The 12,394-nt window shown below is 37.8% G+C and overlaps 1 protein-coding gene across 1 annotated transcript in view; it reads left to right on the top strand.

The window, feature by feature from the left end:
* The first annotated feature begins 1,605 nt into the window (after positions 1-1,605).
* The window catches only part of IARS2 (isoleucyl-tRNA synthetase 2, mitochondrial), a 76,329-nt gene continuing 65,540 nt past the window's right edge, over positions 1,606-12,394 (top strand). The window contains exons 1-2 of the mRNA XM_036870655.1: positions 1,606-1,993; positions 3,350-3,472. Of these exons, the coding sequence (XP_036726550.1) occupies positions 1,727-1,993; positions 3,350-3,472 (390 nt within the window). The 5' untranslated portion in view covers positions 1,606-1,726. The remainder of the gene's footprint in view (positions 1,994-3,349; positions 3,473-12,394) is intronic.

Raw genomic sequence — 12,394 nt, 5'->3', positions numbered from 1 at the left:
ATAACACATCTTATCTATTCATCTGTTGATGGACAGTTACGTTGCTTACATACCTTGATAATTTTGTAAATAATGCAGCTATGAACATTGGGGTGCATGTATCTTTTCCAGTTAGTGTTTTTGATTTTTTCGGATACATACCCAGCATTGTTGGATCATATGGTTGTTTTGTTTTTAATTTTTGAGAAACCTCCATATTGTTTTCCACAGTGGCTGCACCAATTTACATTCCCATCAACAGTGTAGGAGGGTCCAGACCTTTTCTTAGAACTTCTGTCCCCAGATTGGAATTTTGCTTTATCTTTCCTGATAATGCAGAGCCATACCGCACCATCTGCTTTTGTAGGTTAGACAATTAGGAAAACTCTAAGGGCAGAATACTTACAACTTCTTTACAATGTTTTCCCCAATACTTTACAATTGTTTTAGCTTCATCTAATTCAACAGCAGTTCTTGTTTTTTAGAGACATGCCTTTACTAGATTCTTAAGAACATCAGCTTAGTTTTCATTAAAAAAAAAAAAAAAAATTGGTTTGGGAATTCCCTGGTGGCCCAGTGGTTAGGATTTTGTGTTTCCAATACAGGGGGCATGGGTTCAATCCCTGGTCAGGGAATTAAGATCCTGCATGTGGCAGGGCCCAAAATTAAAAAAAAAAAATTGGTTTCAGGGAGAGGGTGGTTAGTGAACAATTTTCACTTGTGTGCTCTTCTGTAACTCCCAAAGTTTTGTAATTAGAAAGAAACAATAATTTCTATTAAAAAAAAAAAAACAACTCACCAGAGAGCGGTATCAACAAATGGCTGCCATTACATGGAGTTCTAGTTTGAGAAGACTTTTACTTACACAATCTCATTTGATTTTCATAATAACTGAGTTGTCAGACCATTTATTTTATTGTTACAAATAAGTATAACAAAATTTACCATCTTAACCATCCATTGGTTTTTATAATTAAATTGTATAATTACACAGCGAGTACAACTGGCATAAGTTCAAGGATAAACACAACTGACTGTGAGCCCAACAGGTGGGAAGAGAAGTGTGCGGGTGTCCTAGAGAGTAGCCTTCTGCTCTGATAGCTCAGTGTACCCTCAGTGCAGGTTTTAGGAGTAAACAGAGAGCACTGTTGCATTCAACAACACGTTATGTGGAGGTAGGTTGTACTCACTAAAGCAGTGCTTCCCAGTAAGGTAGCCATTAGCCCCATGTAGTTGTTGAGCTCTTGGCAAGCTGCTAGTCCAAATGGAGATGTGCTGTATGTGTAAAACACATAGCACATTTCGAAGACTTAGCATGAAGAGAAAGAATGTGAAATATCATACGTATAATTAGCATGAAGAGAAAGAATGTGAAATATCATACTTATAATTTTTGCTAATTACCTGTTGAAGTGATAATATCTGGGTTATACTGGATTAAAGAAAATATACTTTTAAAAAAGGCAGACCGCTGTGATTGAAATATGAGCCGGTCGCGCCTGTCCCAACTCCTCCGGCCCCTGGGAATCAGCCCCGATCCGGGGTGGTTATCGCGGGGACGGGGACGTGGCCCCGCCCCCTGCGCCTCCCCGCCCCTTCCCTGCCCCTTCCCCGCCCCCTTCCCCGCCCCGCGCTTGCGCACTCCCGCAAGGCTCGCGCAGGTGCCCTGGCCTCTCTCTTCCTCTAGAGCCCGGCCGGAACCAAGGCTCCGGCGCCTCTCCGGAGCCTGGGGTTGGCTTGGCTCGCCATGCGTTGGGGGCTGCGCCCTCGCGGGCCGGGGGCAGCGGCCCTGGCCGTGGCCCGGAATTTGTGGGTGCCGCCCCGCCTTCCTCGTCGGCCTGGCTGGCGAGGGGCGACGAGGAGGCTTTTGGTGCGGTCAGTCACCGGGGCCAGTAACCAGCTGCAGAATTCGAGTAATGGCAGCTATCGGGACACGGTGTTGCTGCCGCAGACCAGCTTCCCCATGAAGCTGCTGGGCCGCCAGCAGCCCGACACGGAGCTGGAGGTCCAGCAGGTACGGGCCGGCCTGTGCGCGGCGCGGGCCGGGAGGGGGGCCTCGGGAGGGGGGACACGGGCCCTTCCCGGAGCCACGCCTGGGCCACTCACACCCCGAGTGGGGCGGGACCCGGCCGCAGGCTCCAGGCCCTTTTGGGCCGGGGGTGTTGCGACCCGGTCAGTGGAAATCATGCGCTTCCCACAGGTTGTATTGGGTGAAAACAGAAGTGCAGAAACCTCTAGGCAAGTCCCTTAGACGTGGCTGGTTCCAGAGCGGAATGCTAAGGGGGAACCAGCGGTGCTCAGATAGCACGGATGGAATAGAAGTCCCAGTTTTAGCTTAGACAGAACCAGTCGAATTTGGACGCTTTTCCAGTGGCTTTTAAAAAGTGAATTAACATGTACACATATAAATAAAAATTCGATTATGAGAAGTTGAAGCTTACTTTTGTGCTATCAATAGGTCCCTGGTTGGAATTACGGCTTGTTTGAAGGGTCAGGTAGCTGTGGTTACTTCCTCAGAGTCCGCTTCCCAAACTGTGCCTCTGTCTCCTGTATTAGACTGAATTTTCTAAGGGCAGAGATTCACTTGTTAGTTTGTGTAATTTTAGAGTCTTTAAAATCCCTGATATTTTGGATATATTGTCTTAGTAAATATGCTTAGCTTAAATATTCTTATGACAGCTCTCAGAGTTCTAGACTCACAAACCTGTTTTGGCCATCTAATTTTTTAAAGTGTTTTATCCAGTACCTTCTATATTTCTGGAACTGTGACAGTTGCAGATATTTTCTCATATAATCTTCCCACCAGCTCGGTGAGTTGGATATTATTAACATTTTTTTCAAATGAGGGAATAGGCCTACAAAGGCAAAGTGACTTGGCCAAGGTCACACAGCAAGTGGGGGAAGGAGAGTGGGATTACAATCAGTGTTATTCCAGATTAAGAGAGTAGCGAGTGTTGAGGCCAAAGGATAGCAGGAATAAGATGTGAGTGCATGTGTCTGTGTGTGTGTGTGTGTGTGTGTGTGGGTGGGTGGGTGGGTGTGATGGGGGACCTACAGGCCCTTCAGCATGGAGTGGAGGGTGGGGAGTGCTGAGAGACTGCCCAAGAATTTAGTGGTACTAAACTTTGTAGGGTCCTGTATACGTTTATAAAGCACTTAGACTTTAAACTGAAGTCTACGGAGAAGCTATTCAAAAGTATTAAAAGATGAATATCAGATGTGCATTCTATTAGAAACCTCACCATTTGTGTTTTAGAGTTGAATACATTAGAATGGGATAGGAAATAAGCAGGTGTTGGTTGTTATTTATGGTAAGATTCAGGAGTATGTATTTACATGATGTTCAGACATTATTGTTCTTTTTAAACAGAAATGTGAATTTTTGGAACTTTATTCATGGCAAAGAGAAAGAAAAGTGAAGACAGAGTTTTGTCTTCACGATGGACCTCCTTATGCAAATGGTGACCCTCATGTTGGACATGCTTTAAATAAGGTAATTATAATTTAGGTTACAAGACTTGAGGGAACACCTTTATTTAAATACACTTTGCAAAAGAGTATATTCTAGTTTTATGACAGTTATGTAAATTTGCACTGGCATACTTAAACTAAAATGTCTTAATAGAAAGTAGCAATAAACAGTTTCAGTACTGTGTGAAAAATAACATCACTCGTATTTGCTTTGAACTTATGTTAGTATCATTTTATTCAGTAAATCATTAGTGAGCGTCTGTTATGTGCCAGGTATTGTCTAGACTCTGGGAATAGCCGTGAACAAAATAAGGATAAGTCCTGGCTTTATGGAGCTTGTGCTCTAAACAAGAAGGCATAATAAGATAAATAAGTAAAATATTTAATATGTTAGATAGTTGCTATAGACTGAATATTTGTCTGTGTGTCGTCCTGGCTCCCGCCCCCTGCAAATCATACGTTGAAACCTAATCCCTAATGTAGTATTTGGAGGTGGGGCCTTTGACAGGTGATAAGGTCATTCTTGGCTGCTATGTGAGCAATAGACTGTAGAGGTAGAGGGAGTTTGGAAATAGGGAGACTAAGAAGGGGACTACTGCATAATTCAGGAGACAGATGATGGCCATTTTGACCAGGGTTGAAGCCATGAAAGTGGTGTGAGAAATAGTCAGATTCTGGGTACAGTTTGGAGGTAGAGCTGACAGGATTTGCTGATGGATTAGATGTGTGGGGTGAGAAAAAGAGAAGAGTCAAGGATGCCTCCAAAAAGCATCTTGAGCACTTAGAAAGTCAGAAGAGCTCTTACCTGAGATGGAGAAGACTGGGAAGATCAGTTTGGGGGACGAAGTCAGGAGTTCAGACCTGGGCATGTTTCCTTTGAGACAAGATTAGACATGCAGGTGGAGATACTAAATAGGCAGTTGGAGGCGAGAGGTCCATACTGGATATGTAAATTGATAGGTCATCACCATATACAGTTCAGGGTTGCATTTTGTTTTGTTTTTGAGGAGTGGCTGCTAGGTGCATTTTAAATAGTAAATGAATTGAGCGAGAAATTTAGGTTCTCCTCTAAGAGGACTCACTCGATTTCCCTGAGTATCATGTAGGCTTTCTCTGCTTTCTACCATGAAGAGTAATAATGATTATAGTTTGCTTCATGGTTATGCTGAGGTAATAGTCTGCTTTCCAGGAAACAGTTGTTTTTATTACAGGCTATTTATCAGCTCACCTTTCTTTACTCATTCTTATTTCTCACCTACATTAGGTTAAATCATTTTATATTAGTACTCTCCTTGAGTTTTTAAATTCATTTGGCATTCCCCCCCACCCCCTACAGAATCCCAAGAGATTTTTTTGCCAAGTAGAGCAGTAATTACACATGCATGCCTTTTGCAAAGCAAAGATTTTGTTGCTTGACATCAGTGTTCCTTTTGAGTCTAGAAGAGTATCTAAATCTCAATTTCTAGCATCCAGTCAGAATTTTTTTTCCCTTTTATTCAACTTACTCAGTTACTTGCATGAGCCTTGTAAGACTCCTTGAAATGCCCCCATTTGTAGACAAAATGGCGTGTAATTTTTTCCTTCTGTTCTTGCATTATGGGTATTATCCAATATTTACAATGGATATGTTTGAGCACTTTCATAAATTAAACCTTGTTTTTCTATTTAACATAAGAGGCACGGGAATTCCCTGGTGATCCAGTGGTTAGGACTCGGGGCTCTCACTGCCGGGGTCCTGAGTTCAGTCCCTGGTAGGGGATCTAAGATCCCGCAAGCCACATCGCAAGGCCAGAAATAAATAAATAGAATAGAATAGAATAAAATAAAATAAATAAAATTAAAAAAGAAAATAAAAGAAAATTTAAAAAATAAATAAAATTAAAAAAGAAAATAAGATAAGATAAAATAAAATAGGCAGGTATGTAATTGATCCATTTAAGGTATTATGATACCCCAGTCTTGGGTGGTATTTTTAAAACGAGGGTAAGTGTGGTATATCTTCCCATAATATCAATTTTATTTGTAGTTTGGGAGAAAAAAGATATTTAACCAGTCATTCAAAACCATTTTATGTTAAGACACATATTAATCTGCTTGGGCTGCTATAACGAAATACCTTAGACTGAGTGGCCTAACAAACATACATTTACTTCTTACGGTTCTGGAGGCTGGGAAGTCCAAGATTAAGGTGCCAGCTGATCTTGGCTCTCTTCCTTGCTTCCAGAAAGCTACCTTCTCACTGTGTCCTCACATGGGGGTAGGGGGTGATGGAGGGAAGAGGGGGAGAGGGGAAGAACGCATTTCTTATAAGGGCACTGTTTCCATCATTAGAGCCCCACTCTCATGACATCATCTAACCCTAATTACCCCCAAAATTTCATTTCCCAATACATTGAGGGTTATGGCTCTAACATATGAAAGGAGGGGTTTGGGGGACACACAGACATTCAGACCGTAACACATGATATGAAATGGAATACAAAATTCCTTTGAATTTGAAAGGAATGGAAGGGATTTTCAAGTTTAAGCTTGCTCTAAGCCCCATTTCTTCTTTCTTCCTTCTCCCACAGGCTGCTAGCCCAGCTGAGTGGCTGTTGATATCAAATTGTATGTTACAGACCTGCCTGTGTTGAAATAGAGAGCTTCAACCAGAATGTAAATCAACTTGGTTACTAAGCACTCAGTTTAGTGACTATTTTTGTAGCAAGACTTTCTTGATGAAGGAAGCAGTGAGTTGACTTGCATTTTGATGTAAAGCTCTTTCTCTTGAAATAGACTGGCACCTTTGCATAGTACTGGACGAATGTATAATTTCGTTGTTCTCAAAAAATTTTTTTCCAGAATAACCTGTGGTAACATGCACCAATCTTAAATTATTCAGTTTGATGAGTTATGACAGCTCTATACATCTGTTAACCTCCCAGTGCAAGATATAGAAGATATATATATGTGTATATATATACACACATTTATTGAAGTATAATTGATTTACAATATTAATTAGTTTCAGGTGTACAACATAGTGATTCAATATTTTTATACAGTACAAAATGATCACCATAGTAGGTCTGGTTACTGTCACGATACAATTTATTACAATATTACTATATTCCCTATACTGTACATTACATCCCTGTGACTTATTTATTTTATAAGTGTAAATTGGACTTCTTAATCCCTTTCACCTTTCCTTTCACCTTTTTCAACATCTCCCTACCCCCTTTCCCTCTGGCAACCACCAGTTTGTTGTCTGTATCTATGAGTCTGTTTTTCTTTTTTTATATTTGTTTTGTTTGGTTTGATTCCACATATAAGTGAAATCATACGATATTTGTCTTTCTCTGTCTAACTTACTTCACTTATTTCTAGGTCCATTCATGTTGTCCCAAGTGGCAATATTTTATTGTTTTTTTTAATGGCTGAGTAATATTCCATTTTATATATATGCCACATACCCATTATCTATGCATCTATTGATAGACACTTAGGTTGCTTCCATATCTTAGGTTGCTATTGTAAATAATGCTGCTGTGAACATGGAAATGTGTGTATCTTTTCAAATTAGTGTCTTTGTCTTCTTCAGATAAATACTCAGAAGTGGAATTGCTAAATAATATGGTATTGATAGTTCTGATTTTAGTTTTTGAGGAATTTTCATACTGTCTTCCATAATGGTTGTATCAATTTACATTCCTACCAACAGTGGACAAGGGTTCCCTTTTCTCTATGTCCTTGTTATTTGTTGTCTCTTTGGTAATAGGCATTCTTACAGGTGTGAGGTGATATCTGAATGTGCTTTTGACTTGCATTTCCCTGATGATTAGTGATATTGAGTATCTTTTCATGTGCCTGTTGGCCATCTGTATATCTTCTCTGGAAAAACGTCTGTTCAGGTCCTCTGCCCATTTTTTAATTGAGTTTTGTGTGTGTGTGTGTATGTGTGTGTGTGTGTGTGTGTGTGTGTGTGTTTTCTTTCTTTTTTTGCCGTTGAGTTGTATGAGTTCTTTATAGATTTTGGATATTAACTCCTTATCGGACATATCATTTGAAAATTGTCTCCCATTCCCTAGATTGCCTTTTAGTTTTCTAGATTGTTTCCTTCACTGTGCAAAAAGCTTTTTAGTTTGTTGTAATCCCATTTATTTTTGCTTTTGTTGTCCTTGCCTGAGGAGACAGATCCAAAAAAATATTGCTAAGACCCATGTCAGAGAGCTTACTGCTTATGTTTTTGTCTACGAGTTTTAAGGTTTCAGGTCTTAAATTCACGTCTTTAATCCATTTTGAGTTTATCTCTGTATATGGTATATGAAAGTGGTCCAGTTTCGTTCTTTTCCATGTAGCTATGCAGTTTTCCCAGCATCATTTATTGAAGAGACTGTCTTTTTCCCATTGTACATTTTCGCCTCCTTTGTCATAGATTCATTGGCCATATAAATGTGGGGTTTATTTCTGGGCTCTCTATTCTGTTACATTGATCAATGTGTCTGTTTTTTGTTCCAGTATCATACTGTTTTGATGACTGTGGCTTTGTAGTGTAGTTTGAAATCAGAGTGCATGATACCTCCAGCTTTGTTCTTCCTTATCAAGATTGTTTTGGCTGTTCAGGGTTTTTTGTGTTTCCATATAAATTTTAGAATTATTTGTTCTAGTTCTGTGAAAAATGTTGTTGGTATCTTGATAGGGATTGCGTTGAATCTGTAGATTGTCTTGGGTAGTATGGCCACTTTAACAATATTCTTCCAATCCATGAGCAGAATATATCTTTCCATTTGTTTGCATTTGTTTGTGTCATCTTCAGTTTCTTTTATCAGTGTCATAGCTTTTGGAGCACAGGCCTTTTACCTTAGATTTATTCCTAGGTATTTTATTCTTTTTAATGCAACTGTAGATGAAATTGTTTTCTTAATTTCTATTTCTGATAGTTTGTTGTTTGTGTAAAGAAATGCAAAAGATTTCTGTATATTATTTTTGTATTCTGCAACTTTACTGAACTTGTTGATGAATTCTAATAGTTTTTTGTGACATCTTTAGGATTTTCTATATATAGTATTATGTCATCTGCAAACAGTGACAGTTTTACTTCTTCCTTTCTGATTTAGATTCCTTTTATTTCTTTTTCTTGTCTGATTGCTGTGGCTAGGACTTCTAATACTATGTTGAAATAAAAGTGGTAAGAGTGGACACCCTTGTCTTGTTCCTGATCTCAGAAGAAAAAAGCTTTTAGCTTTTCACCACTGAGTATGATGTTAGCTGTGGGTTTGTCAAATATGGCCTTTATTATTTCAGGTTATGTTCTCTCTATACTCAGTTTGTTGAGAGTTTTATCATAAATGGATTTTGGCAAACACTTTTTCTGCATCTTGTGAAATGATCATATGATTTTTATTCTTTGTTCTGTTAATGTGGTGTATCACACTGATTGATTTGCAGATATTGAATCATCCTTGCATCCTTGGAATAAATCCTACTTGATCATGGTGTATGATCCTTTTAATGAATTATTGAATTCACTTTGCTAACATTTTGTTGAGGATTTTTGTTTCTGTGTTCATCAGTAATATTGGCCTGTAATTTTCTTTTTTTAATAGTGTCCTTGTGTGGTTTTTGTATCAGGGTAATGCTGGCCTCATAGAATGAGGAGTTTCTGCCCTCATCACTGTTTTGGTTTCTATTGCTTTAATTTTTTTGCCCACTGTAAAATTTCAGGTAGGTTGAATCATAATATATATTCTTCTGTGTCTGGCTCCTTTAACTCATGTAGTATTTTTTGATACTCGTATGTGCTGTTATAGATGTCAATAATTGATTCCTTTTTAATTGTCTTTAATTGGTTAGTAGCATTCCGTTGAGAGAATGTACCAAAATTTATTCACTATTTTTTTCAGTCCTTTATTTTTATGTATACTTTAATGGAAAATTTGGAGAGGGCACGACCTTTGACATCTGTCTGTATTTTCAAAACCAGAAATCTGGTCACTAAACAAGTCAGTATTGCTATTAGAGCAGAATTGTAACATGTATTATACATTGCATTAGAACAGTTAATTGTATTGAAAACTTCTGAAACATTTGAGATGTGTTACACATATTGCACATTCCTCAGTATTAAGTTTGTTTGCTTCCACAGAGGCCAAATTATGCTGCTTGATAGCTCATTTTCAAATTATTAGACGTATTACATAAGATGGTAAAAGGGCATTTATTTCTTTTCATGGACAAAACTGAAGTGCTTGGGTTTTTTTTGTTTTATTGTTTTTTAAGTACATGTTATTCGAAAACAATATCATTCAAATTTTGTCTTAATTAAAGTTTATATTTGAAGTAATTGTAGATTCAAGTGCATTTGTAAGAAAAAATAGAGAGGACTACTTGTACATTTTACCCAGTTTCCCCCAATGGTAACATACTGCAAAACTGTAGTACCATATCACAACCACGATGTTGACATTGATACAATCAAGATACCAAACATTTCCATCAGGAATCCCTCATGATGCTCTTTTATAGCTATATTCATTTCCCTCTTTTCCCACCACCTCCTTTAGCTGTTGTAACTACTAATCTGTTCTCTACTTCTGTATTTTTGTCATTTCAAGAATGCTGTGTAAATGTAATCATACAGTTTTGGGGATTGACTTTTTTCACTCAGCATAATTTCCCTGAGACTCATCCAGGTTACTGAGCATATCAATAATAGTCTATTTTATTGCTGAGTGGTATCCCTTGGTGTGATGTACCACAGGTTGTTTCACCATTCACCTGTTGACACCTGGCTTGTTGCCAGTTTTTTTATTATTAGGAATAAAGCTACTCTAAACATTCACGTACAGCTTTTTGTCTGAATGTAAGTTTTCATTTCTGTGGGATAAATGCCCAGGACTGCACTTGCTGGGTCAAATGGTAGTTGCATGTTTAGTTTTTTAAGAAAATACCAAACTGGTTTCAGTGGTGGCTTTTAGCATTTTACATTCCTACCAGTAATGTACGAATAATCTTGTTTCTCTGCATGTCAGCAGCATTTGGTGTTGTCACTATTTTTTATTCTAGCCATTCTGATAGCTGTGTATCCCATTGTGGTTTTAAATTTGCATTTCCTTAATGGCTAATGATGTTAAACACTTCCATCTCTTTATTTGCCATCTGTTGAGCCTCTTTGGTGAAATGTCTCTTTATGTCTTTTGGCCATTTTCTAATTAGATTGTTTAATTTTTTACTATTTTATTTTGAGAGTTTTTTATATATTCTAGGTACTAAATCTTTGCCAGGATACGTGGTTTGCAACTATTTCTCCCAGTCTGTGGCTTGTGTTTTCATCCTCTTAACAGAGTATGTTGCAAATTGAAAGTTTTAAATTTTTATGAAGTCTAATTTATCAGTTTTTCCTATCATGAATCATGCCTTTAGTGTCATGTCTAAGAACTCTTTGCCTAACCTGAGGTCCTGAAGATTTTTTTTTTTCCTAAAAGTTTTACACTTTACATTTAAACCCCATGATCTGTCTTGAGTTTATATAAAGTGTGAGGCTTAGATTGAGGTTTATTTTTTCCCATATGGATGTTTACTTGCTCTAGCACCATTATTATCTTTTCCCTAATGAATTGCTTTTGTACCAATGTCAAAAATCAGTTGGGCAAACTTGTGTGGGCCTATTTCTGGATATTCTGTTTGGTTTTTTTGTTCTGTATGTCTCTCTTTCCACAAATACCACAGTTTTGGTTACTATGGCTATAGAGTAAGTTTTGAAATTTGGTAGTCTGATTCTTCCCATTTTTTTGTTTTTCAAAATTGCTTTAGCTATTTTGGTTTCTTTGCCTTTACATTAAAATTTAGAATAATTTTTTTGACTTTGAATTTTGGGAGTATTAGCAGGTACCAGGTCAGTTGTGTGGGTAGGTAGTAAACAGCAAGCAGTATGCAAAATTTTTGTGAGAACTAATTTAAAAGAATTACCCCCAGTTTTATTGAGATATAATTGACATGTAACATTGTATTAATTAAGGTATATGGCATAATGATTTGAAATATATATATATAGTGAAATGATTACCACAGTAAGTTTAGTTAATATCCATTGTGTCACATAGTTCCAAATTTTTATTTTCTTATGGTGAAAACTTTTAAGATCTACCCTCTTAGTAACTTTAAAATATATAATACAGTGTTGTTACTATAGGCACCATGCTGTACCTTACATCCCCAGAGCTGGTAAGTATTATAATTTGGAGTTTGTACCTTCTGACCATTGTCACCCATATCTCCAACCCCCCCAGCCCCCACCTATGGCAACCACCAATCTGTTCTCTGATTTTAAAAAAATCCATGATATATGAGGAAAAATGGATAAATTTAATTTCATCAAAGTTAGAATCTTTCTAGGAGTTTGATTTTTTTTTTTATATTCCACATCTAAGTTAGATCATAGGATATCTGCCTTTCTCTGTCTGACTTACTTTATTTAGCATAATGCCCTCAAGTTCCATCTATGTTGTTGCAAATGACAGGATTTTCGTCTTTTTTATGGTTGAATAATATTCCATTGTATACATAGACCACATTTTCCATATTCATTCATCCATCAGTGGGTACTTAGGTTGTTTCCCTGTCTTGGCTGTTGTAAATAATGGGGCAGTGAACATGGGGGTGCACATATATTTCCAAGTGTTTTCATTTCCTTCAGATAAATACCCAAAGTGGAATTGATGGATCATATGGTAGTTCTATTTTAATTTTTTGAGGAACCTCCATGCTGTTTTCCATAGTGTCTGCACCAAATTACATTCCCATCAGTAGTGCACAAGGATTCCCTTTTCTCCACATCCTTGTCAACACTTATTATCTCTTGTCTTTTAGAGGACAGCCATTCTGACAGTTGTGAGGTGATAACTCATTGTGGTTTTGATTTGTATTTCCCTGGTGATTGGTGATGTTGTGTACCTTTTCATGT

This window comes from Balaenoptera musculus, chromosome 1 (assembly GCF_009873245.2).
Source record: "Balaenoptera musculus isolate JJ_BM4_2016_0621 chromosome 1, mBalMus1.pri.v3, whole genome shotgun sequence".
NCBI lineage: Eukaryota > Metazoa > Chordata > Mammalia > Artiodactyla > Balaenopteridae > Balaenoptera > Balaenoptera musculus.
Note: the sequence above shows the minus strand (reverse complement) of the source record. Positions and strands in the feature narration are given on the sequence as shown.